Here is a 27,904-nt window from a genome sequence, read left to right as displayed (position 1 = left end):
GTAATACTTTGCGGTGATCCCGCGGGGAATGTGGTGTGTGAGTGGGGGGTGAGTTTAGTACGTAGGTGTTGACGGAGTCAGCGAATCGTGCATACGGTTGGCCCGGGCCATCAGTATCTTACGAAGATTTTCACCTCCATGCCGTAAGCAAAAAAAAAAAAAAAAAAAAAAAAACACACACACACACACACACACACACACACACACACACGTGCTTCGAAATATTTAAGCAAACCAGTTCATCAATGCCTGGTGCTATTCTTCGTATCGGGCTCCAATTTAGCAACGTTCTTGGGTGCGGCAAGGAAAACAATAGGCTCGACCTCATGAATTTATAGCATTTTGCAGATCTATAATTTATGTTAAGTAACACATTTTTTTCAAGTGCACTATATTGTTTTTGCTTTCCATTTAATAGCATAGCTGCGAATGCTTTACTTTCATCATTCGTACCTGCAGATATAGCGATGGACCCTGTGTATAAATTTTCACATCTCGAAGTCCAAATTGCATTTTTTTCTGCTCATTTGCTTGTAAATTTATCTTTTTCTTTTTCATTATTTTCAAACTTATCAACAAGCTTGTCATATTTCATTTTGAGGTCGTAGTACATTTTTCGCCAATATGTTTCATTACGGCAGTATAATTCACAACGGGGGCAATACATGTTACATTCCCCGTTATGCATATTTATATGAAAATAATTATCTGCAAGGCGTTTGTTGGATGTTACTAATGTATTATTTTCATTATTTTTAGGCAATACAATGTCAAAAACTGGCACTGGTTCAGAGAGCCACTTTTGAATGCCACCATCTGTTTTATTTTGGAACTTTCTGAACAACTCACACTCAGTAATTTCTATATTTTCTTTATTATTATTTTTTTAAAGGGCTTTCATGTACATTTTCTATGTACATACATTATCGGTCGAGAATTTTTTCTTAGTTTTTTATTTAAAATATCCTGAGGATGGAAATGTTTGTTGCATATATATAAATGCATGTTATCTTTAAACGATGGTTTAATATTACAAATCGATTTCCACTCAGCTCTTTCTATCGAATTAATGGGAAAAGCATGAATAATCGAAGGGGGAGAGGAGCAATTACAATTTTGTATACAGCAATGTCGTTTAGGTTGCCAAGGACGGCTATGCATATGCTGTTAATAAACACACATAAGCCACATTTTAACACGGAACAGATATTGACAACACAATTAACAAAACATCACATAAACATATACATTGAAAACAGTAAACATCCAACTAAACAAAATTTGTCACACTTGTTTTAGTTGTTGCTTAATTTATAAACACATACACAAAGTTTACTACGACAATACAACAAATAAAGACATAGATATGTTTTACACACTTAAGCATCTCTTTATTACTCAATGCATATATACATACATACATACATGTCATTGAGCTATACTCAATTGTGTTTGCAACCTCGCTATCGCTCGTGAACTGTTTCGAAAAAGAGCTTTTGATCCAAAAGCCTCCTCTGTCTCTTTATTACTCAATGCACACATGCCAACTTTGAGGTACCCTTACGCTTTCAACAAGCATGGGAAATAGCAATTTTGCACATGATCAGGCCAAACCCTTTAATAATATCACACAACTGCTTACTCGAAAGAGTGTGCGTGTGCACAAGCAGCAAGTCGCAAAAATTGAACATTGGAAATTTTTGACCTTTTCTGAAAATTCTTACAAGTCGACGATGAATTACCCTTGCAGAAATACGACTTAGATATTTTTGTATTTTAAGCAAAATAGGTCCCTACAGTAAATAGAAAATAAATTTAAATATTTGACTTAGGTCAATTAATTGTGTATTAAATAAAATTAGATCAAATTCTTCTCATCATGCCTGACTGGACGAAGAAATATACATGATAGAGCATTTAAATGTGAGTGCCTATTGCTACCACAGGCACAAAAGGCACACAATTGAAGAAATAACCTCTGGAACGCGACAAACGCCGCGATCTACTTGTGCGCACATCCACACAACACAAACTTAGGAATGTTTGTAGATCTCGGGGAGGGAGAAAGAGATGGACGCATTGCGGAAAGCAATGAGCGAGGCACATGCATACACACATATGTTTTTGGGCTGTAAGGATTTAAAAATGGCATACATACATATATTAAGAAAACGCATCATCAGCCCCGACGTTGTGCGCTGAGCGAGATGCGGCTTCATACTGAACGTTCGGCTTTTGAGGCCGGCATTCGGCTGCCACTCTCAGCAGTCTTACTCTGTCTGGGCACACTAAAATGGTCGCAGGTACCATTGCGGTCGCCTCGTTTCGATTTTTCATGTTTCGATAAAAAGTGCCATTTGGTATGTCTAAACATTATGTGCGTCAAATTAGCGGCGGTGAGTTAGCGTCGAATTTTGGTACTTGGTATCGGAAAAGGAATCGGTCACTTTTAAATGCATTTATTTATGTTTTTAAGCACAAAACCAAATAAATTTAAATGCAGAATTGCAAATAATTAAATTATTTACTATCTACATTCATTTATTTTTGAATTTTAATTTAAATTATGGGTAAACCAAAGGGTTAAAATATTAGGTTTTCACCATTCCATAAATATCTAAATTTAGGGATGATGGCCCCGAAAACCGCATATACGCGATTAAAGCCTATAGTTTCTCCTAGCCAACTGTGAAAATTTGATTAAAATCGTCGGTACCATTTTTAAGATATTTGGAAAAGAGTGCAACAACCCCCAAGTCAGCCCCATATAAAATGACCGCAAAAAATCAACCTTGTTTCCGAGCCCTTATTTCTTAACTCAGAGACAATGGCCCTCAGTGCACGGTATACCCACTTGTAGATACATATTTTAGGAAGCTATAGGCACTAATTTTAAGTAAATGGACGGTACAGATTTTGAGAAAATTAATTAATTGTAAACCAACCTCATATAGTTCATTAAAAAGTCTTTTGAACTGCTAGTTCCTACGTGAACAGATTCACTGCCTGGCATCAGTGTTGAACAATTTTGTGCAGAACTGAGCGGGAACCAATTCAATTTGAATTATATGTAATCATGAAAAAATGGAAAGGACTCACAGTAAATTAAATTAATAAGTCAAAGCAAATTATATGAGAAGTACTAAGTCATACTTAATAGCGCAGTTTATGGAAAAATTGCATTTTTCCATTTTTTTCTTTACATCCTATGTTAATGCAAAAAAACATGCTGGCAATATTATATATCATACTGTTAAATGGCAGCCATATTTTAAACTTTATTATTTAATTTCTCCGAAAACGGCCCCAAATGCACGTTTAAATGCATTTAAAAGTGACCGATTCCTTTTCCGATACCAAGTACTAAAATTCGACGCTAACTCACCGCCGCTAATTTGACGCACATCTATACATTGTATGGTTAGTGACTGCACTCTTCACTTTTGTCTAATTTATCCACGTGCGTCAAATTAGCGGCGGTGACTTAGCGTCGAATTTTGGTACTTGTTATCGGAAAACTATCGGTCACTTTCAAATGCATTTATTTATGTTTTTAAGCACGAAACCAAATAAATTTAAATGCAGAATTGCAAAAAATTAAATTATTTACTATCTACATTCATTTATTTTTGAATTTTAATTTATAATATGGGTAAACAAAGGGGTTGAAAAGTTAGGTTTTCGCCATTCTTTAAATATCTTAATTCAGGGATAATGGCCCCGAAAACCGCATATACACGATTGAAGTCTATAGTTTCACCTATCCAATCGTGAAATTATAAAAATCGATCAGCACGTTTTTTAGATATTTGTACTACAGTGCAGCAACCTCGTTGCTAGCCCCATACAAAATGACCGTAAAAAATCACCCTTGCACTTGAACCCTAATAACTTTTCTCAGGGATAATGGCCCTCAATGCACGGTATACCAACTTGAAGATACATGTTTAAGGAAGCTTTACGCATTAATTCTAAACAAATCGATCAGCCAGTTTTTTAGAAAAATGGCAAAATGTAAGCACACCTCATGTTGTTCATTCAAAATGCCTATCGAGCTACTAGCTCCAACGGGAACCGAACCACTGCTCGGAATCAGTGTTGAACAATGCTATAAAGTATTGAGCGGGAACAAATTAATTCAAAATACTTGTATATGAAAGAGATGTGCAGTATAATATAAAATAATTGTCATTTTACAATAAAACATTATCTTTGGTAAAATAGACTGCTGCAAAAGACGACACCTATGCATTTAAGTATTTATGCACGTATAATAACGAAAAGGTGGCAATATTTCAACCTATATTATTATATTTCTCCGATAATGGCCCCAAATGCACGGTAGTTTAACATATAGATCGCGAATTATCAATCATTTTGCTTTTTACATCAAGAAAATCGTCCAGCCAGTTTTAGAGAAATTCGCATTTTTCTATTTTTCTTATTATACCCTCTGTTATGCAAAAAAAACTAGCTGGCAACATTACATACTTAACATATTCATTTATCAAAATGGCGACGATATTTCGACCTTTATTATTCTATTTCTCCGATAATGGCCCCAAATGCACGGTAGTTTAACATATAGATCGCGAATTATCAATCATTTTGCTTTTTACATCAAGAAAATCGTCCAGCCAGTTTCAGAGAAATTCGCATTTTTCTATTTTTCTTATTATACCCTCTGTTATGCAAAAAAAACTATCTGGCAACATTACATACTTAACATATTTATGTTAGGGGCTGCCAACTTATGAAGAATGCAAACATAAAGATGTAGAATGTTTCAACATATATAAAGTATATTAATTTAATATAAATATCATGATTACATAATATTCATCGTCATGTATACTTTTAATTATTTTCACAAGCTGGCATCTTTATTCTATATTCTATATCATTATGTTTGCATTGTTACGGAACTGCTTGTTTCTCAGTGGGCCGCGCCGGCTGGCTCATCGGATTCTCTGGGTGTGGTCCCATCCCTGGCCCGCAGTCCGCACAATCGATAACAACAAAACTACACGTCTGTAGCAAAACAGACTCACACAACACTACTCAAAATGAACCGCATAATCGATAACAAATATTCGGAACTACTAACTCATGAACAAAATACACAGCTGTAACAACTATGAAAATGTAAACAACAAAGGTAAGACACTCAATATAAATTAACAAAAAAACACTATTTATCCACCTTACTCTTCCAGATCGGGCCCCGGTTCCGGACCCAGCGTACCCGCCCTACCATGAGACGATCACCTCCACTCGTCTCCCTCATTTTGGCCACTAAATGGCCTATATTAGCCCGTGTCGGCCATAATGCCCACTCTCCCCAACAATATTATTTTAGCCGGACATGATTTCTTTCAATAGGTGCGTATAATTGGTTGCGTTTTCTTAAAATGTATAACAATCATAATCATTGCTTATGGCATTTATCTTGCAGCTGTTTAGGATCTCATGCAAGCGGATAATTCATTAACTTCACAGGTGCGTATTACTGTTGCATATATTTATACTAATTGACAAAGCGCATTAATTCCTAAATTTTTCTCTTATCTTATAGAATTAATTTTTTTTTTATTTTTTTACAACACTGAATGGAACAGGCGACGAAATACTACAAGGATATTGCTAGTCGCCGCAAAAGAAACGCGCACGGAGGCACTTTAGAGGCTATCGTTGCGCCGATTTAGGAACAATGGCCCACACAATTACTTAAAACTGGGTATGTCACGTATTATGTATTGTATGTATTAAATCGCTTAATTCTACCTTACCCTACCTAAAGAGCTCTCTGGGGGTGGTAAGGGGCGATATAAATGCGTAAATTCAAATTGGGTAAGTCTGTGAGCATAGTTCGCGCAAGTGTTAATTTTAGATTTTTATATTTTACAGGCGCAGATGCATCACCTTTGGAGTTTCCCTCACCGTTCGCACTCTAAAGTGAAGCTCGGCGTAAGTGCCTATGTATGTATAAATATATTTTATAAATACAAATTAACTAAATTTAACGATAATAAAAAATCTACTCCTTTTCAGGGAGTGCAATTAGGAGTCTTCTTCTGACTCTGCCAGGGGCTCGAACGAGGATGGGCAAAAATATGGAACGGACTCACTCGGTGGATGTGGGCGGGGTCTCGCCTGTGGTCGCTTCTTCGTTGTTGGAGCCCGGTCGTTGGTGGCTCGTCTCGTCGCCTTCAGGTTTGCGCCGACGCTTGCTGGCGGCGTCGCGGATATGGCTGGTTTGCGCCGCTGAACTGAATCCTGGCCTTTGAGTGTTTCGGGGCCTCTCTGGTGCGCGAGCTGGTCTCCTTGGTGCCGGAGCCGTTAATTTTTGGCTTATTTGGTTGGTCTCTCGTCGCACTTAAGTTTTAAGTCTCTTTTAATTTTTTTTTATATTTTTTTTTGTGACTCGAGCGGTTTGATTTAGATATATTTATTAACACAAAACCAAAACTTTTATTTCTCTGTTAAGTCTTTTGTATTACGTGCCGGCTTAATTTGCAGAAGGAAAAAATTTGAGTCTTTTTAGCAGAAATGCAATCTACAACTTTATGCTCACTTCGAGCTGGCACGCCCGCCGTTAACCGCTGAACAAATCGAACTCCCCGACATTTTGGGCAGCCACACCATCGGTGCCGAATTTCGGCACACGCATACATTTGCGAGGCGGGCACCGTTGCTGCTCATCTGCACAGCTGCATTTTTTTGGGTCAACGGCCCAAATGAAGGCCAAGGGCATATCCAAGGGCATGCGATCCACTCTCCTCATATTCTCTTTAAGAGCGAACCGGGCGGCCAATAGCAATCGTCGCTTTTGGCGCCGTGGATCGCATGTCTGGCGTTGCCACCCTTCAAAAATTTGGGCTCCGCCGTGGGCCCAGCTTCACCCCGCATACTCCGACCATATGACAAAAAGATATCGGCGTGGCCGATAATATCGCACGCAACCAACTGAGTAACCCTCGGTGCTGCCGATAACGTCAAATGCAACATCACCACGCAGATTATTGTAACGACATGAAGGACAGTTACAAGGAATCTGCGTGCGCATTTCATGGATTGACCCAGCCGGCTAATAACGATGCCCAACGTAGGCCACACCCACGACAAGTAATCTATATTTTTTTTCGCTGAACCCAAAAAAAGGGGGGACTGGCGCTGCCGCCGCCGTTGCCTGGCAGGGAGGTGAGCAAATTACGATTATGTTCGTATATCTTTTGCGTGGAAGACGCCTAGCACGCGTCCCTGGAGATCTTCCAACTCGTAGGCGTTGGTTCCCACGGCTCGGACGACGCGGCTCTTCAAGAACTTCCGGGCGAACTTGGCATTGAAGGCTTTGCCGAAGCTGCTTAGTGCGAAGTTGCGCCTCCACACTTCCTGTCCCGGTTCCAGATGGAGCTGTCGCGCGCGGTGGTCGTACCGTTGGCGACTTCGCTCGTATGCGGTGTGCAGGTGGTCCTTGACTTGGCTTCGGATTACAGCCAGTCTGTCCTTTGCGTCAAGGTCAGAAATACTGTGGTCGGCCAATGATCTCAGCTTCCTGGCCAGTTTGTAACTGGAACCATTCAGGTACATCTGCTGTCCAAAGACCGCGAAGAACGGAGTGACTCCCGTAGCGCTGTGGACCGCATTCCGGATCGCCACTTCCACCTCTGGTAGGTACGCGTCCCATTCCCGATGATCCTGACCTAGGTAGGTTCTGATTGCCGACAGCACTGTGCGGTTCACGCGTTCGGCGGCGTTGCTCTGAGGCGAATACACTGGTGTGCGCAGGTGAGTAATGCCAAACGCCTGGACCATCGCATCGAACGACTTTGACACGAATTGTCGTCCATTATCCGAATGGATCACTTCCGGCACGCCAAATTTGAAGAACACCTCATGCACTAGGAAGTTCACGACATCCGCCGCGGTGGCTTCCCTCATGGCCTTCAGGAAAGTAAACTTCGAAAAGTGGTCTACGACGACGAATATCCACGCATGCCCTCGTTTCGACCGTGGATACTTCCCCAAGAAGTCGATGTATAGCTTCTGGAAGGGGCGGTCGGTGCGCACTTCTTCCCCAATTCCGACCTGCATTCGGTAGTTCTGTGCCTTGGTCTCCTTGCATGTATCGCATTTCCGAACATAGTCCCTGACTTGTATGGCCATGTTGGGCCAATAATATCGCCTGCGCAGCGCGTGCAGCGTTTTCCTCATGCCTCCATGAGCTGACGTCTCGTCCGCGTGTGCTTGTTGGATGAGTCCTGCCGTCAGCGACTCCGGCACCCAGAGCTTCCAACTGGTGCCTTCGACCTCATCCTCCAAGCTCTCGTGCACGGTCCTCTTGAACAGAAGTCCGTCCTGCACTCTAAGGTCCGGCAACTTCCCTTGTTGGCTCATCACCTCTCTTATCAGCTCTCGATATTCGGTGCTCTCGAACTCCGGGGTCTGAAATCCCAACAGATCTTCCGGGGTCAGTTCGACCTCTTCCACGCTTCGGGACAATGTGTCTGCGACGACGTTGTCGGCTCCCTTGCGGTACTGCATGGAGAAAGGGAACGCTTGCAGTTCTAGGGACCACCTGGCTAATCTCCCGCTCAAGTCTTTGAGACTCATAAGCCACTGCAGACTCGCATGATCGGTGATTACCGTGAACGGCATCATCTCCACGTACGGCCGGAATCGATGTATGGCCAGTTTGGCGGCTAGGCATTCCTTCTCGGTCACCGAATAGTTGATCTGGTGCTTGTTGAGTTTGGCCGAGAAGAATGCGATCGGCCTTTCCTGTTGTTCGTCGTCTAGCTGGAACAACACGGCTCCTACTCCGTAGTGAGATGCGTCGCATTGGATGAAGAATGGTCTTCGAAAATCCGCGTGAACTAACACCGGGGCTGTGGTGAGGGCTAACTTCAAGCTTTCTATGGCTTCTATGGCCTCGTCGCTCAACACAAATCTACCCGTTCTCTTCTTAAGGGCATCACTCAACGGTACCGATATCTCGGCGAAGTTCTTTATGAATCGGCGGTACCACCCCGCCGTACCTAAGAAGCTTCGTAGTTCTTTGACTGTCCTCGGATTCGGGATGTTCCGGATCGCTTCTACCCTTCCCGGATCCATGCGCAGCGTCCCGCCGCCTATGATGAAACCCAGGTAGTTTAGGTTGCGGAAGCAGAATTTTGACTTCGCCATGCCTATGGTGAGGTTCGCGTTCCTCAGACACTCGGCCACCAATTCCAAGTATTTTAAGTGCGTTGGAAAATCTGCCGATATTATCAGCAAGTCGTCTAGGTATACGAATACGTTGGACCTCAAATTCGCCGGGATTACCTTGTCCATGAGCCTGCAAAGTTGTTGAGCGGCGTTGCAGAGCCCGAATGGCATGTGGCGGAACTGGTACAGCGGCCTCCCTGGTACAGTAAACGCCGTATACGCCCTGCTCTTCTCCTCCATCTCTATTTGCCAGAACGCGAACTTAAGGTCGACGCTAGAGATAAAATGAGTCTCGTCGATTCGCGATAGGATGCCCTCGATGCATGGAAGCGGGTAAGCGTCTTTTACCGTCACACTGTTTAATTTCCTGGCGTCTAAGCAAAACCTGTTCTTCCCAGGCCTCATCACCACCGTCGTCCGGTTGCTCCAGGGGCTGTCACTCTCCTCGATGATGCCCAACTTTAGCATTTTATCCACCTCGGCCCACACGATCTCCTGTTTGGCCGGGGACAGCGGATAATGTCTGTCTTTCACGGGTTCTGCTCCCTCGATCAGCTGAATTCGGTGCTGCAGCAGGAGAGTTTTCCCTAGGCCATCCTTCTCAAATTGGAGAAATCTGCGCTTCACGCTTTCCAACTGACTCCTCTGATCGTTGTCCAGGTCCCACATTTCCGGATCCGTCACGCAGTCGTCGTCGTCCCGGTAATAAGCCACCTCTGGGTTTGCTACCGTTACCTCAGATGCCTCTGGTGGTGTTTCGGACTTTCTGGCCGGACCGAGCAGCTCTGGTGCGATCTCGAAGGCTCGCCAGAAGTCGATTCCCAGGTATAGTTCCTGTCGCAGGTCCGGGCACATGTAAAATACGATATCTTCCTTTCTATTCCCGTATTTCACAGGCAGAACAACGCGACCTAAAATTGGGCGATTGGCACCCGCCGCTGTCCTCACCATCGATTCGTATGGCCGCGCTTCCCATCCCAGTTTCTCCACTAACTCCCGGCATCCTTGTCCCAACAGACTGACTGAGGCCCCCGTGTCCAGCAACCCTTTCATCTTGGCCCCAGCGACCTCCACTTCGGCGAATACTCGTGGGTCTATACTCTCCTCCCGTCTCACCGCTTCGACGACCTGGCGCCTGGTAATCCTGCGTCTGCGGAAGCGCGCACGTGCCTTCACCATTCTCCGGGTGGCTAGCGCCATCCCCTCCAGCTGTCGCTCACCAAAAATTCTATTTCGGGCCGACATGTATGCCCGAACACGTTCTTCGTATGGTAAGCCCCTAAGTGTTCCTCCTTTGCTTATATTATTATTATAATTAGCCTTATCCTGATCCTTATTCCAAATCTCCGTCTCCTTTCCAATGATTATTGGCTCTGGTAGGAGCCCCTCTCCTGCTTCCCCGCGGTCGCCGTCCCGGAACGCGTCTGTCCCGCCATCACCGCGCTCCCTCTGGGGTTTCCCGGACAGTTTTCACACTGCGAGCAGAAAGTGTCCGGCTTTCCACACCTATAGCAGAATATTTTCCGCTCCTTGGACAGGCAGTCTCTAAAGACGTGATCGAACCGACCGCAGTTCCAGCATACAATTCGGGATGAGTTTCTGCTTCGCACGAATGCCTCCTCCAGTTCTCCCGGTGGCGTTTCTGTAAGATGCGGTGGTACTTCAACCTCGTGGACTACGGGCCTCGTTCCTTGTGGACAACGCGACGGCTGAAGGTACCCAGTCCGGCTTCTGCGACCCATGTGCCTCTCCACTTCTAGGCACTCTTGGCGCAGCTCATCCACGGTGAGTACGTCCATGGCATAGATATATTTCGCCAGACTTTCTTTTAAACCACGCTTTATAATCCTCACCAGCTCTCGGTCTCTCAGCGGCTTCTGGAATCGCGCGGCGAGTTGACGCATGTGGTGGATATAATCATCCACCCCTTCGCTGGCCTGTTGCTCTCGTTGTAGAAGCTCCTGCATTACATCGTGTTCCGTCTGGTAGCCCCGGAACCTGTCCAAGAGGGCATGCCGCAGTTGCATCCAGCTGTCGACCCTAGAACGCCGCACGTGCATCCAATACCACTCGCGGGCGCGGCCGGTCAGGAGCAGGTGGAAACCGCGCAGGACCTCCTTCCACGGGCACTGATACTGCCTCTGCAGGAACTCTAGGCGGAACACGAAGTCCTCGACCGAATTCATCGCGTCCTCGCCGTCAAACTTGACGTTCCACCGCTCGAGCTTCATGTACGCAGTTTCTCGCACGTTGGCGTACGCCTCCTCCGGTTGAAAATCATCCGCTCTCCGGTCCTCTACTTGGAAATGGCGGTTATTCGGGTTACGCCAGTTCCTCGACTGAGCATCTGCCACGTAAACTGGGCTGCTGGACGAATACTCCGCCCCTCGTGCGCCTTGTCTACGTGGCTTCGGTGGCACCGGTGGTGGAAATGCCTCGCGCTGGAACACTTCCCGTTCTTTCGGGATGGCGCCTGTTCGCGGTCCCGGCTCGACATGTCTGGGCGGCTTCGGCGCAGTGTTAGTCTCGGCGGTTTGGCTCCCTGGCGGCCTAAGCACATCAATGATGCCCTTCATCATTTCCATGAAGCCAGCTCGCATCTCCTCGCGGATGGACTCGCTGATGCCAGATGGCAGAGCATGCAGATATGTTTGGTGGGCCTGAGCGATCGCCGCGTTTGCCGCCGATTTGAGCACTGAGTCTTTCGGGGCTTTTGGGAACTCCAGGTTCCGTGGAGGTCTATCCTGTTGCGCCAATTCTTTCTCCAAGTCTACCAGGTGACCCTCTTCCGGGATCTGTCTCTCTGGAAATCCCCGGAAATTCATTGGCGTTCGCACCAGCCCTCCAGCTGGGCGCGGCGGTGGCAGAGCCGACGCCCCATCAGCGTCAGAAGCCCAATCAGACACCTGTTCCTCAGCCATTCTGAGAACAGTACCCCTCTCTTCTACAAGGCTTACAACCCTTATAAAAACTTTACTAATATTCCTAATAAATTAATAAATAAATAAACACCCACTAACAAATCTTACTAATAAAGAATAATAAATCAATACACATCGACCACAAAAACACTCACAAAATTAAATATTTTTTTCTTTCTAATTAATTTCAAATACTTGGGGGAGAGAAGACAAATCCTAACACAGGCTAAATAATCTACGCATAATCTGGACAGTGGACAACACTTTAGCATTCGTCCCATGCTCAGTTCGTCAGTTTGACTGACGAACGGCATGCAAGGAACGCTACCTTGAAGGCTATTTGGTTTCTGTCGCACTTCTGTGCACCTTTAGGGTATGCTGTGTGACAGGTGCGGCGCAGGATCGGCTCTATATCGTCCTGGGTCACCTGCCTCCGAAGCTCATTTAACTACGGCCAGCACACACCAAACGTTAACACAGAGTGGGACAAAACAAATAGAAAACATTAAACAAACTCTAGTCAGACCTACCCTAATATCACATTTTGTCACAGGTTATTTTGTCATGGCGGCTACCACCAGGCTACGATGGACGGTCGCGAACGTTCACCAACTAGCAAGCGTGACTTACCGTCATCAACCGCGACAAGAAAACTCCCCATATCAATGGACACCATGGCAAGATCCGTCTCCGTCGCTCTTCTGGCCATTTTTGGGATATGCTGTGTGACAGATGCGGCGCAGGCTCGGCTCTATATCGTCCTGGGTCACCTGTCTCCGAAGCTCGTATAACTACGGCCAGCATACATCCAACATTGACACAAAATGAGACAAAAACTACTAATTGAATAAATAACATCTGACTAAACTACCCTAATATCACATTTTTTGAATCACGAGATGCCTTTGTCGTTGCGGCTACCACCAGGCGAACGATGGATAGTCGCAAATGTTTCGCCAACATGCGAACGGCCATCAACCACTACAAAAAAAACCCCTCATGCTTATGGATGGATATTCAGATAACCTCTACTTCCGTCGTGCTTCTCGGATTCCACTACACGCTGCGCGATTATGAGCTACCTACTCGTGCCACATAAGACTTCAGCGGTGTGGGTCCTGAAGCCAAGGGAGTCCTTTCCTCTGTACCTTCATTTTTATCGTATTTATTTTTCTTTGATTACACACCGACTTCAAAGAAGCCGAGTGCTTCTTCAATTGGGCGCCATATTGTTACGGAACTGCTTGTTTCTCAGTGGGCCGCGCCGGCTGGCTCATCGGATTCTCTGGGTGTGGTCCCATCCCTGGCCCGCAGTCCGCACAATCGATAACAACAAAACTACACGTCTGTAGCAAAACAGACTCACACAACACTACTCAAAATGAACCGCATAATCGATAACAAATATTCGGAACTACTAACTCATGAACAAAATACACAGCTGTAACAACTATGAAAATGTAAACAACAAAGGTAAGACACTCAATATAAATTAACAAACAAAACACTATTTATCCACCTTACTCTTCCAGATCGGGCCCCGGTTCCGGACCCAGCGTACCCGCCCTACCATGAGACGATCACCTCCACTCGTCTCCCTCATTTTGGCCACTAAATGGCCTATATTAGCCCGTGTCGGCCATAATGCCCACTCTCCCCAACAATATTATTTTAGCCGGACATGATTTCTTTCAATAGGTGCGTATAATTGGTTGCGTTTTCTTAAAATGTATAACAATCATAATCATTGCTTATGGCATTTATCTTGCAGCTGTTTAGGATCTCATGCAAGCGGATAATTCATTAACTTCACAGGTGCGTATTACTGTTGCATATATTTATACTAATTGACAAAGCGCATTAATTCCTAAATTTTTCTCTTATCTTATAGAATTAATTTTTTTTTTTATTTTTTTACAACACTGAATGGAACAGGCGACGAAATACTACAAGGATATTGCTAGTCGCCGCAAAAGAAACGCGCACGGAGGCACTTTAGAGGCTATCGTTGCGCCGATTTAGGAACAATGGCCCACACAATTACTTAAAACTGGGTATGTCACGTATTATGTATTGTATGTATTAAATCGCTTAATTCTACCTTACCCTACCTAAAGAGCTCTCTGGGGGTGGTAAGGGGCGATATAAATGCGTAAATTCAAATTGGGTAAGTCTGTGAGCATAGTTCGCGCAAGTGTTAATTTTAGATTTTTATATTTTACAGGCGCAGATGCATCACCTTTGGAGTTTCCCTCACCGTTCGCACTCTAAAGTGAAGCTCGGCGTAAGTGCCTATGTATGTATAAATATATTTTATAAATACAAATTAACTAAATTTAACGATAATAAAAAATCTACTCCTTTTCAGGGAGTGCAATTAGGAGTCTTCTTCTGACTCTGCCAGGGGCTCGAACGAGGATGGGCAAAAATATGGAACGGACTCACTCGGTGGATGTGGGCGGGGTCTCGCCTGTGGTCGCTTCTTCGTTGTTGGAGCCCGGTCGTTGGTGGCTCGTCTCGTCGCCTTCAGGTTTGCGCCGACGCTTGCTGGCGGCGTCGCGGATATGGCTGGTTTGCGCCGCTGAACTGAATCCTGGCCTTTGAGTGTTTCGGGGCCTCTCTGGTGCGCGAGCTGGTCTCCTTGGTGCCGGAGCCGTTAATTTTTGGCTTATTTGGTTGGTCTCTCGTCGCACTTAAGTTTTAAGTCTCTTTTAATTTTTTTTTTATATTTTTTTTTGTGACTCGAGCGGTTTGATTTAGATATATTTATTAACACAAAACCAAAACTTTTATTTCTCTGTTAAGTCTTTTGTATTACGTGCCGGCTTAATTTGCAGAAGGAAAAAATTTGAGTCTTTTTAGCAGAAATGCAATCTACAACTTTATGCTCACTTCGAGCTGGCACGCCCGCCGTTAACCGCTGAACAAATCGAACTCCCCGACATTTTGGGCAGCCACACCATCGGTGCCGAATTTCGGCACACGCATACATTTGCGAGGCGGGCACCGTTGCTGCTCATCTGCACAGCTGCATTTTTTTGGGTCAACGGCCCAAATGAAGGCCAAGGGCATATCCAAGGGCATGCGATCCACTCTCCTCATATTCTCTTTAAGAGCGAACCGGGCGGCCAATAGCAATCGTCGCTTTTGGCGCCGTGGATCGCATGTCTGGCGTTGCCACCCTTCAAAAATTTGGGCTCCGCCGTGGGCCCAGCTTCACCCCGCATACTCCGACCATATGACAAAAAGATATCGGCGTGGCCGATAATATCGCACGCAACCAACTGAGTAACCCTCGGTGCTGCCGATAACGTCAAATGCAACAGCATTCTTCATAAGTTGGCAGCCCCTATCATAAATATGTTAAGTATGTAAATATGTAATGTTCGCGATCTATATGTTAAACTACCGTGCATTTGGGGCCATTATCGGAGAAATAGAATAATAAAGGTCGAAATATCGTCGCCATTTTGATAAATGAATATGTTAAGTATGTAATGTTGCCAGCTAGTTTTTTTTGCATAACAGAGGGTATAATAGGAAAAATAGAAAAATGCGAATTTCTCTAAAACTGGCTGGACGATTTTCTTGATGTAAAAAGCAAAATGATTGATAATTCGCGATCTATATGTTAAACTACCGTGCATTTGGGGCCATTATCGGAGAAATATAATAATATAGGTTGAAATATTGCCACCTTTTCGTTATTATACGTGCATAAATACTTAAATGCATAGGTGTCGTCTTTTGCAGCAGTCTATTTTACCAAAGATAATGTTTTATTGTAAAATGACAATTATTTTATATTATACTGCACATCTCTTTCATATACAAGTATTTTGAATTAATTTGTTCCCGCTCAATACTTTATAGCATTGTTCAACACTGATTCCGAGCAGTGGTTCGGTTCCCGTTGGAGCTAGTAGCTCGATAGGCATTTTGAATGAACAACATGAGGTGTGCTTACATTTTGCCATTTTTCTAAAAAACTGGCTGATCGATTTGTTTAGAATTAATGCGTAAAGCTTCCTTAAACATGTATCTTCAAGTTGGTATACCGTGCATTGAGGGCCATTATCCCTGAGAAAAGTTATTAGGGTTCAAGTGCAAGGGTGATTTTTTACGGTCATTTTGTATGGGGCTAGCAACGAGGTTGCTGCACTGTAGTACAAATATCTAAAAAACGTGCTGATCGATTTTTATAATTTTTTCACGATTGGATAGGTGAAACTATAGACTTCAATCGTGTATATGCGGTTTTCGGGGCCATTATCCCTGAACTAAGATATTTAAAGAATGGCGAAAACCTAACTTTTCAACCCCTTTGTTTACCCATATTATAAATTAAAATTCAAAAATAAATGAATGTAGATAGTAAATAATTTAATTTTTTGCAATTCTGCATTTAAATTTATTTGGTTTCGTGCTTAAAAACATAAATAAATGCATTTGAAAGTGACCGATAGTTTTCCGATAACAAGTACCAAAATTCGACGCTAAGTCACCGCCGCTAATTTGACGCACGTAATTTATCCATAGCCATCAAAGCTATCATAAGAAAACCTATCGATATTGTTGCAGAAATATCGATAGTGGCGGCAAATAGTCGGCTCGATAGTATTCCATCACAATTTACCCGCACGTGTTGCATTGTTTTGATTGCGCTTATAATATTGTTTAAATTTCTTTAAAATGTCTAAATTCCTATCATATTACAATCTCTTTCCAATACCGGATCCCAACGAGTTTCTGGGCATGGCTGCGGACAAAGAAAGGGGAAATGTAATCACTACGCTGGCTCGAAATGTTGTTGTTATCTTAAATGTAAGTTTCAATGTGTTTCAAGCATTACCACTAAAACTTCTAATATGCCAACGTCTGTAGATTAGCACTCAAAAGCAGCTGCACAGTTGGTCCATGCCAGAAAAGTTGTCAGCAAAAGTGATATATGATCCAAACAGTCAGAAATACGTTGGCGTGTTCGGCAACCATGCGATTCGTCTCTGGGATGTGGACACGCCCGATGTGGCCAAGTGCAAGAAACTAAAGGTAATGTACTTCGCATGAATTAATGATATTTTATTAACTGTCCCGGCCCACAGTTCCAAAAGAGCATTGGTCATGTGGTATACACAGACCAGGAAGCACTCGTTTTATATAGTGATGGCTACTGTCAGACGCTTTCAAAAGCTTTGGAATCGCGCAAAAACCAAAGGGAGGACTCCGCGGAACAGTTGGCGCTTGCCGCCAGCAAAACTTTGAGCAAGCCAACAGTTCATACACTATCAGAGGGACAGAGAGTGCTCACTTATTTTGAAGAAAAACATGCAACGGGCGAATTTTGCCTCATAAGGCGCTCCCTGTCCAATAGCAGCAAGCGCTCGTATCCACTTAAGAGAGAGGCGGTCCGCCTAACGGGCCATGCTGTCGTTGAAGGCGACGCAGGTCCCCAACTAATGACAATTTGTGGGTACCACATCCATTGGTCATTGTGCAGAAAACTAATATCAAATGTATCTTACAGGGTCTGACAAGCGAATTTTCATGCTGAATCTGGCTGAGCGTTCGCACGAATCTGCAACCGGTCAATTTGTATCAATGCTTGCTGAACTGAACGTGGAAAGCAAATTGTCGGTATACGGTCTGTCACGCAACTTTGCGGCAATCTACGGCGCCAACTATGGCCAAGAAGGTGCCTCACTGCTTGTATATAACACACAGTTCAAGGTGGTTAATGCCAAGCAATACTTTAAAGTGTACTTGGACTTCTCGCGATTATGGGCGCGCGATGAACACATTCTACTGGCCATGGGTCAGAACATTGCCGCTGTGCGCTATCGCATGAATGACGAACTTCTGGTAGATATGCTGGGCTCACAGCTTAACGAAACACACTTGACGCCCATTGAGCTAGATCATATTAATGAAGAGGAATCACTGGAGGCGGCCATCAAATTTGGGGGAAACAGTCGTTCTTACAATACTTTGAAGCACACCAAACAGTCAAAACAACCGTCAAACAGTCAAACAACAGATCTGCCGCCTGCAGATGGTAAAACAGTGGCCTTCGAGTCACCAGAAATCTCAGAGCGCGAATTAAACGAAGTCATCAAACATCATGTGGATGGTGAGCTATTGCAAGTTGTCCACGGTCTGGAGGATGTTAATATTACGCTGATGAGCAACTATTACGATGAGGGGCCACAGAATTTGGCAGTACAATCCATTGTAAGACAACTGGAGCGCAGTGGAGCTGGTGAGCAGGAGATAACAGAGAAGCTTTTAACATTGTTTATTAAAACCCAAAATACGGAGCATGTTCTGATGTGTGTGCGGCGTTACACGAACATCTCAGAGCACATGCTGGCCTGGTGTTTGCGCTATGCTCTGGACAACACTCCAACTGCTGCCACCAATGGTGAAGCTCCAGATGATAAAGTGGCCGAGCCAGCACCAGTTAATGATGAGCTACTTAATGCCGTGCTCGCCTGCAGCTTCAATTCTGCTGCGATTGAGAAGCATCTGAAGCATCGTCTGGAATTGTCTCATATCCAGCGTTTGCTGCGTCATTTATATATACTAGCCACTGCACCAAATGTGCTGCTCGAGGAGCGTCCCAACCAAAATAACGCCTCCCTGGGCAATACGCCCACAGAGCTGCAAGCGTTTCAATGGCTGAGCGTTTTGTTAACCTCGCATATTACATTGTTAACCATCTCCAAAGATGAAGAACTGATGGCAGTGCTAACGCAGTGGTCGGAACTTTTTCAGATATACAAGAGTACTCTGGATCCATTAGCGATGGTGGTTCCTCTGCTGACCAACATTATTGAACGACATCAGCTTAAGGACCCGTACCCCACCATGTGGTATGGCATTGAGAAGGTCAAGCTTTACTAACAAGCTCACAAAAGTTTTCTGTTCTTAACAAAATTTGTTGTTAGTCATAAGCTTAATAAATGTAGAGCTAACGCCCATATATGTTTAATTTAATTTGCAAACGAACTGTGCAGATCATATAAGTGGTTGACTGCAGTAAATACCCTATTTTTATAATGATGAGGAATAGTTGATAGAAAAGACCGCAAGACGGACGTATATTAAAATAGCTTAAGCATATTGAGTTACTATAAATATTATTGGAGAGTACAAATTATACATTCAACTTATTTAAAAATCAAAAATACAATACAATGAAACACAGCTTGTGCCCTATGAAATCAAAAAAAAACTCTTTGATAATATATATTTAGAAAGGTCAAAGTATATCAACACATTTTTAGATCTGAGTATATTATAAACAGCTTACGGAAAATGTACTCCTCAATTTTCATCTATGGAGATTTTTTATAGCTGTTTTATATTTTTACAAACCAAAAGGCCTTGCAAAATTCGAGGTTTGATTAAAAGAATACGTTCAAATTGGATTAACTTAAACCCTGAATCAGCTTTCACATATAATGTCTGGCACTTTATAAAGTAAGAAAATCCGTACAATTATCCGCATCATCAATAAACATAGTTTTCTTATTGCTCCTATTAAAGCGCTTTAAGAAAAAATGCGCCTAACCACAAGACGCAATCATGTCGAGCATTTAAGCTAGTTGCTACCAGCTGCTGTCTGACTAATAATCAAAGTTTACCATTATTCTTAGCTCATGGAGCACATGGGCGCTGACCAAGAGCAGAGCTCCATTTGACATGTATTCATCACGACAATGACAAACCACTTAGTCAACTTCAGCTTTAACTTTGGCTCCAAGTTGAACATAATTTTTTTGGTCTGCCTTTGCAGGCACTTTCTCTGCGCCTTTCTCAGATTTAAATCCCGTATGCCGCTGACCACTTGAGAGCGATGACCAGCCAAAAGTAAAGAAAATACTCAAAAGATAAAAAATGAGGGGACGGCGTTTAAAAATAGCTACCAGTTTGATTAGACGTGGGCGCGCGCTTAGATGACTCAAGCTAGGGGCGGCTTAAAGACATTTGAACTTATATGGCATTAGAGAGTTAAGTATTTAAATTACAATATCTTTGGCTTCGAGCTAAAAGCATCTTTTTCTTTATTTAGTTTTATTGTAAGCTAAAGATTTATCGCGTGCTTGGGCACTGTGGGGGGAAAACCTGCTTGTAACGTCATAAAATCGAGATAAATTATTTAATTTTCGATTTCCTAAAACCATTAAGCAAAGGCAGACGCCTAGCTACCCCAAGCTGCCAAGTCATACCAAGACCAGGAGGAAAAGAGATGCAAGCAGAGAGAGGAGCGAGAGAGAGTGAGAGGGGCAATCTATAACCCTTATGTACGCCAGACTGATACCTCGAGTTCTTTATATACATGCATGTACCTTATACATGGCTATATTAAGGTTTTTGCTGATGCTGCGCTGCTGCTGCTGCTCACCGTTGGCTGCCTCTTGCTGCAGTGCCAAGGATACAGATACAGATGTATACAAGCATACGCCTACCTGTGCGCAGGTAGCGCAGGGCAGGTAACTCTTTGCCCGAGCAAACAGACAAACATTCACACACGCACACACAAGTGCAGATGCAGATGCGCGTTACTTGTTACAAACAAACGTTAAGAGATGACGACCACGATGAGGGAACGACAACGACAACGACTACGACACGCTACCCCCAACAACAAGAGCAACAACATTTAAGCAGCGTCATGATCATCAGGTTCCGGGCCCTGGACGAAGGCAAAGGCACAGCAGCCAACAGCATCAGCTAACAGCCAGGGCTGGGCGCAACAGCCTGATATTGAAAATGCAGTTACACTTATTTTCAATAAAATTACTCAGTCCAAAACTGACTATATCAACTTTTCAGTCACACGGGTGTGTAAAGTTCTTAGTATAAATTAACATGTCTGACAAAGTAAATAAACCTGTATTTAAACATATATTTCCTTAAGAGATCATATTTTTTCATTATTTATTATATATTTATTAGACTAGGAGATGCAATCATACCTAATATAATTAATAAGGCTAATTTCTCATTTCTAAAAAGAACTATTGTTTTTCATGGCATCTTGTTACGCGCCTAAGTTGAGTTGCTTTAAAAATAATTAATTGATTAATGGCATCGTCTCCCTTATCTTCAAGTCAAATATGCACAGTGAAAGGTAAGACTAATGAACTAAGGACTGAAACGAGACCCAGTTACATATTCCATACAACTTAATCTAGATAATACTGGCACAAACTACTTTTCTACATTATCTACATATAAACTAGATCCAAGCTGGCAAAAAAAAAAGAGAAAAACACGGATTTTATCATAAATGTTGCGTTTTGTACTCAGCTTGAAAGTGAGATATAGTAATATATACAAAATGGGTATTATCTTGGATTTTGAATAAACAGTTAAAAGGTACTTTAGGCATTTAATGAAATTTGTTAAATTTTCTCAAACAAAAAAAAAAAAATTTAATGAAATTTGTTTAATGAACAATAAGAAATAATTAAAATTCCTATATTGTGTAGAACTCAAATTATTTTACTTTTCTCTTCTTTAGTTTAAAATATATATATATTATATATATAACATATTTGGCTAATATTAAAGAAAAATGGAAGATATTATTAAGGCTAGCTTTCAGCTTTTTAAATTTGAAATGATTTAAATTGCAGCCCTGGCAAAACCTGACCGATTGCAGCTGCTGCCGGCTCCGTGGGCCTCGGTGTAAGCTGAAGCGAGTGACTTGCACACCACTTGGCTCGCAATCCGGCCTGTGCCTGGGCCTGGGCCGGTGGCTAGTGCCTGTTGCCTGGTTGCTGTCCCGGTTGCCTGTACAAGGCATCTCTGCTTTGTCCATTCCTTTTAAAAATGTTATTCATTTTGGTTATTTTTGTTGCCACACACACAAATGCATATAGATAGTTGGGATTGTGAGCGCACTCTTTCCTTTTTTTTTTTTTTTTATTTTTACGACAAACCGGCCGGCATTATTTTTAGAATTTTTCAGTCAAACTTGTTACCATGCTGGGCGAAACTGGCTTCGAGGCAGCAGCAACAGCACCAGCTAAAAATGCAATGAAAATGAAGCTGCGGCTCTGATTCTGGCTCTGGTCTCCAATCTCCGGTCTTTTGTCTCCCTTCCATAACCGAAAGGTAAAACTGTCTGTCTATCTGTCTGTCTGTCTCTCTGGCTGTGTGTGTGTGTGTGTGTGTGTGTGTGTGTGTGTTAGTGACTTGGCATTGTTACTGTTCTCTGACTTTTTAATGCCAATGCCCAAAACTCGTCGACCAACAAAAATAAAAAATTGTATCGATCGTTGGCATTGCCTTAGCCGGGTTTTGGTGTTTTTTTGTTCGCCTTTTGTGTTCTGCTTTTGGCCCCTACGCTTTGCCAGAGCGTTCTACGCAGCAGCAGCAGCAACAGCATCATCATCATCAGCAACAGCAGCAGCAGCAACAGTTCCAGCATCGGCATCGGCATCTCAGCCAGCGCCAAGGGGGTACAGTTTCGCTTCGAACTGAAAAGTTATCATTTTTTTTCTTTTTGTTTTCGTTTTGGCCGCTTTCTTTCGGGTTCGAGATCTCGGACCGGCCGTCTTAACAACATTTACTTAATTTATTTTTATTTTTATTTCATTAATTTGATTTTTTTAATTGAACGTCGCCGTTTCTGTTCTCTTTGCTGTTTGTTTCACAATCAGATTATTGACTTTTTGGGTTTTTTTTTGTATTTGTCCCATTCGTGCCTTGTGCACATTATTCAAATGTATGTGGTAAGCCTTTGTTTGGGCCAAAACATGTTTTGTTTAATGACTTTTTATTAGTTCTGGCCCTGGCTATGGCTTGTCAGTCCCGGAATACTAAATACCGTGGCCGTAGATTAAAGCCAAAGCTCTATTCAAGAGCTATAGATAGACTCTAAGTTGTGGTCAAGTAAATATGGTTCAAGCTGTGCCAGCCACTTTTCTATGCATATTCAGTTAAGCATTGGAGCCCAGGGGCTTGGCTAGCTGGCCAGTCAACTAGCTCGCATTATTTCATATGCTTATGCTTATTAACTGGTCCAATAGACTGTTGCCAGTTGGACTTAAATTTTAAACTATGAACAAAAGCCTACAATACGCTTATAAGGCTGACTATGGAAATTATCTAGATACAACTGAGAAGCGAACGTAGCGTAGAGCAGGAATCGATAGCACTTAATGGAACTACAACAATTGATTGACAGCCATGTGTTGAATAAAAAATATTTTGCATATGAATAACAACTTTGTCGATATTACAGTTAAAAGCTAACTCTTGAACTACATACTAATTAGTAAGAGTTTTTTCTTACAGTGAAAACAGTAAAAAAAACAGTATAAGATGAATTATTTACAGACTAGTTCTTATATACTAGCATTAAACGGTTATTTCGCGAAAATATTAAGTATCCGAATATAGTCAGAATAATATAGTCAGTTGTCTACTCTTGTACTTAATTTCTTCACTATAAATATAGTTCTGACATATATGATATTGAATACAGGTGTTCAAATAGCTCAAAAGATCACAAAATCTTTAGCTTTTTTTTATTTTAAAGAGTTATCTTTTAAAGGGCTTTCCAATTTGGGTAAATAAAAGGGACATAAAACGATTTAATATATCAATTCTTATCTTATGCTACTTATAGGACATATCATAAGGACTAATTTACTCTTAAGTCTAAAGCATATACAAATTACAATAACATATAGCATCTTTTTTACTCAGTAGCCACGCGAAACTACCGCATGGCCAGCTTTGAGAAAAAATGCATAATTGCTGCTAATAAAATAAAGTGTTTAACCGCATAGCTTCCGCATTGACGGGTAGTTGAAATAAAATCAAGTACTAAATCAAATTGCATTTGATTTTGCATTTGATTTTGGAAGATCACACGGCCCACAGTTCATAGCTGTTCCCAAGTAACGAAAACCCACAAAAGGCAAACACATTGACATATTTATATATCCATATATACACACATTAAAGTCAAATATTTTCTCTGCAACGTTCCCAGAGACAAAGAAAAAGACACAAAAAAAATAAAAATAAAATGAAACAACAATCAACGAGCCAAACCTCACGCTTGCTTGCCAGACAAATCGGGAGGTCGCGACGTTGAAACTTTTCTGTTTCTGTTTCTTACTCTTTTTTTTTGTTAAGTTTTTGGATGGAGGCGGCAAGGGGGGTGGGGCTAAGCAAACAATGCAAATTTTAGACTATAGACGTAGACGTTAATTGAGTGAGTGGGTGCTAGACAAAGAGAGAATGGGCTTTTCGTTTGGCGGTTTCTTTTCGAATGTCAATAGGTTAAACACAAGTTCGTTGCCTAAGTCTTTTGTTTTTGTTCGTGAATTTTTTGTTGCTTTTGTTATTTTTAGTATGCCAGCGAAATGCGCTTGCCTTGGTTAGTGTTTTTTTCAGGTTAGTCGGGGCCCGCTTAGCACTTAATCATTTTCAAGCGAAACACAAAATCATCAGCCAGGGAATGTTGACTGCATAAATGTCAGTCAGTCAACTGGAAACTGAAAACCTAAAGAGGGGGCGATTCTAAAAAAAACTGAACTCATCTATTGCTTGTTTAGCAGCATCAACAAATTGCCTACCGTATCCGCCAGCAAACGACATTCAAAATGACTCACTAACTCAGGTAAATTCAAAAGAATTATATTTTTTTTATTTATATATATATTTGTTAAAGCTTTTGTAGATTTTGGTGCATTGCGGTTTTTGGCTTCATTTTTTTGGGTTACAATTTAAAATTCCTGCGCCACGCTTGTGCAAAAAAGCCCAAAAGCAATTTGATCTTTAAATTTAAGCACGTTTAAATCAAAAGAGCTCACAAATACCAACCAGACGGGCGAACATGTGTATAAGTATTGCGTTCTGTCTTCCAGATACATATGTGGGCATGTATGTATGTGTGCGCATATATATAGAAGATATGTATATAATAGCATACACACATGCAAGGCCCACACAGACAACGCTTTGGAGCAGCGACGCCAGCAGATGACTTTGTGAAATTCGAAAGACGGCAGCGTCGCCGCTTCATGCCCCATTCCCCAGTCCCCCAGTCCCCCAGTCCCCCAGTCCCCTGTACTTGGTACGTACTGCTGGCCATTATGTACTTTAAATTTAAATTCAATTGACTTCTTTTATGATGCCAACGGGCGGCGGCCACGCCAAAACGTGCCAAGAGCTGCGCTCACGTAGTCGGGCCGTTGTCATCGTCTCGATCTTCGAGTCTGGTCGTCGTCGTCTTCGACTTGGCTATGCGGTAGCCTCTGTGCTCTGCTCATTGGCTACGCCTCTGCTTTTTGCCATTTGCCTGGTAACTTCAACGGCCATTTCTTTGCGTCGTTTTTGTTGTTGTTGGTGGTGTTGTTGGTGGTGTTGCTGTCGCTGTTGCCACGCATGCGCACTGAGCGGCAGCGCCGTCTGCGTCTGCGCCTGCGTCTCTGTCGTCGTCGTCGCTCTACCTTGGTAACGTATTTTTCGTAGTTGTTGTTGCTGCTGTCGTTTTTTTTTCTGCCAGTTTGATCTTTGCCATAAAAGTGATTTTTTTCCCCCTGCTGACTGTTGCGTGGCCATTGCGCTACAGCAAATTGTGTGCTGTACTTTTGTGCCAACGAAGCTGTGAGATTTATAGATCGAAGCTGCCTGGCAAAAGTTCAGCAAAGGTTAGCAGAACAATTGAGTCACTGATTTAAGCTGTGATTGAGAAATGTTCCTCGCACTTGGCTTCAAGTTGTTTTATTGGGGTTAATGAAACACGAGCATAAACTGATATATAGATGTGCTCAGTGGGAGACAGACATGCGATTGAAATCTAGATAAGGGTTTACTTAAATTTAGATAATTTATCGTTCCTTTGTATATCAGTGCGTTTAAGGCAAGGACTTAACACAAATAGGCTTTACTTTTATAGTTCTCGTTTAGGATATTTCTAAAATATCTAATTCTATCCGAGATATGGAGTTATAGGATCTCAATCACTGAACTTATGTTTGGCAGATCTAAGTCTGATATATAAGAAAAGTGAGTTGTTAGTTTTATTTTGGACTATTTTTTAAGTTGAGATAACCTGAAGGCTTCCAGCACTAGTTAATAAATAAATAAATTAGCTAAAATCAAAAACTTTTATTTATTTGCATATTTATTATTAGTTTCATCTTGAATGTGACTAAAACAATATAAATCTAAAATATATAATGAACTAATATTCTCGATATCCTTTACAAATATTTATCTCTTAGCCAACATCTTTAGCACCTGGTATAGCGCACTTTTCGACCCGCCTAAGTCAAACGCCCGGCTTCAGTTGAAGCTCTCAACTCTTGATCAAGTTTCTGTAGGTTTTTTCGTTGACTGTTTCTTGTTTTATTATGTTTTTTTTTTTTTTTTGGCAAAAGTCAACTGTGCGCCATTGCCTGCCAGGCAACAATTCGCTGCAGCCAAACAAAAAACGTTCACATTTGTGTGCTTAACTGGTTTTTAGCTTGGATTATTTTCTTGGGCTCTGGCTGCCACAAACAGGGTGTCGCAGCTGATGCTGCAAGCTAACATTTCGTTGTTGCTATTAAGTATAAAATAAATATTGCCAACTAAGTAGCTAAGCATAGGGCATAGAGATTAGTGCTCTGTAGATATTGTACGTGTCACCCTGTATGCCCATATTGTTAACTTTTGTTAATTTTAGCTTGCGTACAATATAATTTCAAACATTTTTCACCCGCACTGTTGAAATTCAAAATCAATAGCAATGTGCAATACACACGCAGTGTGAATCAGGCATACATATACATAAGCTGGGACGCAGTCATTAGGCAGCGTCTTTGAAACAAGTCGCCTGCCTTTGCCGATTCTATATGTATATATGTATGTACACCCTGTCTCACACATACACATTCACATACACATACACACACACACACACACACACGCGCGCACGCACACAATACACAATTGTACTTGTCTTTACCTGTGCCTCTCATTTGGCGGGAAATCATGGCTTCAGCGCGCTCTCAAAAGCAAAAACAAAAACCCGAAAATCAGGTAACCAACTCAGCTCCGCTCAGCAGCGGCAGCGGCAGCAGCAGCGACGTTGACGGCGACGTCTCAAGCACAGCACAGGTAAGCGATCGGATCATCGTCGTCGTTGTCGTCGTGGGCCACACCAACGCAAAAGTGGCTCACCCTCACAGACACAGGCGCACAATGCGACGCACACCTTTGCACAGGTAAATCTTTATATACCATGCTGACGCCGACGCCGCTGTCGACGTCACCATCGCTGCGCGTCTCAAGAAGCTGATCTGGAGCCCGTTTGTCGCATTTTTACCAAAACTGAATTTAGTTTAGAAGCGTTTGGCGGCGTTGAAGGTGTGTGCAAAAGCGCAATCCGGTGCCCGAACTCTGGCTTGCCACCATAGCATACCATAGAGAGCGCTACATACTACAGATAGAACTTATATGGAACCAGAACCATTAACATTACTCACTATAGGGTCTGTTGTCTGTGTCGGCAACGAAATTTTTCTCTCTCTCGCACACACAAAAATAAAGAAGATAATAATAATAAACCGTTGAGAAGGTTTCGCAAGTGTTTCGCAGTTCAAGTGCAGTTACCAAAACGTGTGTCAACACACAATAATAATATATTATACATCCAGCGATTCACATACTCGTCTAGTTGCAGCTATGATTGATGATATAAGTATTAAAGATCGAGCAACTCTAACAGCCAAAAGTGTTCAGAGCAAGCACAGCTGCCATAATTG

The 27,904-nt window shown here is 42.5% G+C and overlaps 1 protein-coding gene and 2 long non-coding RNA genes across 5 annotated transcripts; all 3 read left to right on the top strand.

The window, feature by feature from the left end:
* The first annotated feature begins 5,138 nt into the window (after nt 1-5,138).
* LOC115771482 lies at nt 5,139-5,936 on the top strand. 2 transcript variants are annotated; one of them, XR_004018948.1, is made up of 6 exons: nt 5,139-5,158; nt 5,217-5,382; nt 5,456-5,499; nt 5,619-5,737; nt 5,801-5,850; nt 5,908-5,936. It is a non-coding gene; the product is annotated as an uncharacterized LOC115771482 (long non-coding RNA). The 2 variants fall into 2 exon arrangements; XR_004018947.1 differs by having other exon boundaries at nt 5,801-5,927.
* A 7,645-nt stretch (nt 5,937-13,581) lies between these two features.
* On the top strand, nt 13,582-14,381 carry LOC115771481. Of its 2 annotated transcripts, XR_004018946.1 has the most exons (6): nt 13,582-13,601; nt 13,661-13,826; nt 13,900-13,943; nt 14,064-14,182; nt 14,246-14,295; nt 14,353-14,381. It is a non-coding gene; the product is annotated as an uncharacterized LOC115771481 (long non-coding RNA). The 2 variants fall into 2 exon arrangements; XR_004018945.1 differs by having other exon boundaries at nt 14,246-14,372.
* A 2,376-nt stretch (nt 14,382-16,757) lies between these two features.
* On the top strand, nt 16,758-19,303 carry LOC115771554 (nucleolar protein 11). Its single transcript, XM_030717300.1, has 4 exons — nt 16,758-16,952; nt 17,013-17,177; nt 17,231-17,594; nt 17,653-19,303. Exons 1-4 carry the CDS (start codon nt 16,821-16,823, stop codon nt 19,026-19,028), a joined length of 2,037 nt encoding a protein of 678 aa, XP_030573160.1. The 5' UTR covers nt 16,758-16,820; the 3' UTR covers nt 19,029-19,303.
* Nucleotides 19,304-27,904: the final 8,601 nt, after the last annotated feature.

Source organism: Drosophila novamexicana, unplaced genomic scaffold (assembly GCF_003285875.2).
Source record: "Drosophila novamexicana strain 15010-1031.04,08,12 unplaced genomic scaffold, DnovRS2.1 tig00000072-arrow-arrow-pilon, whole genome shotgun sequence".
In the NCBI taxonomy this organism is placed as follows: Eukaryota; Metazoa; Arthropoda; class Insecta; order Diptera; family Drosophilidae; genus Drosophila; species Drosophila novamexicana.
Note: the sequence above shows the minus strand (reverse complement) of the source record. Positions and strands in the feature narration are given on the sequence as shown.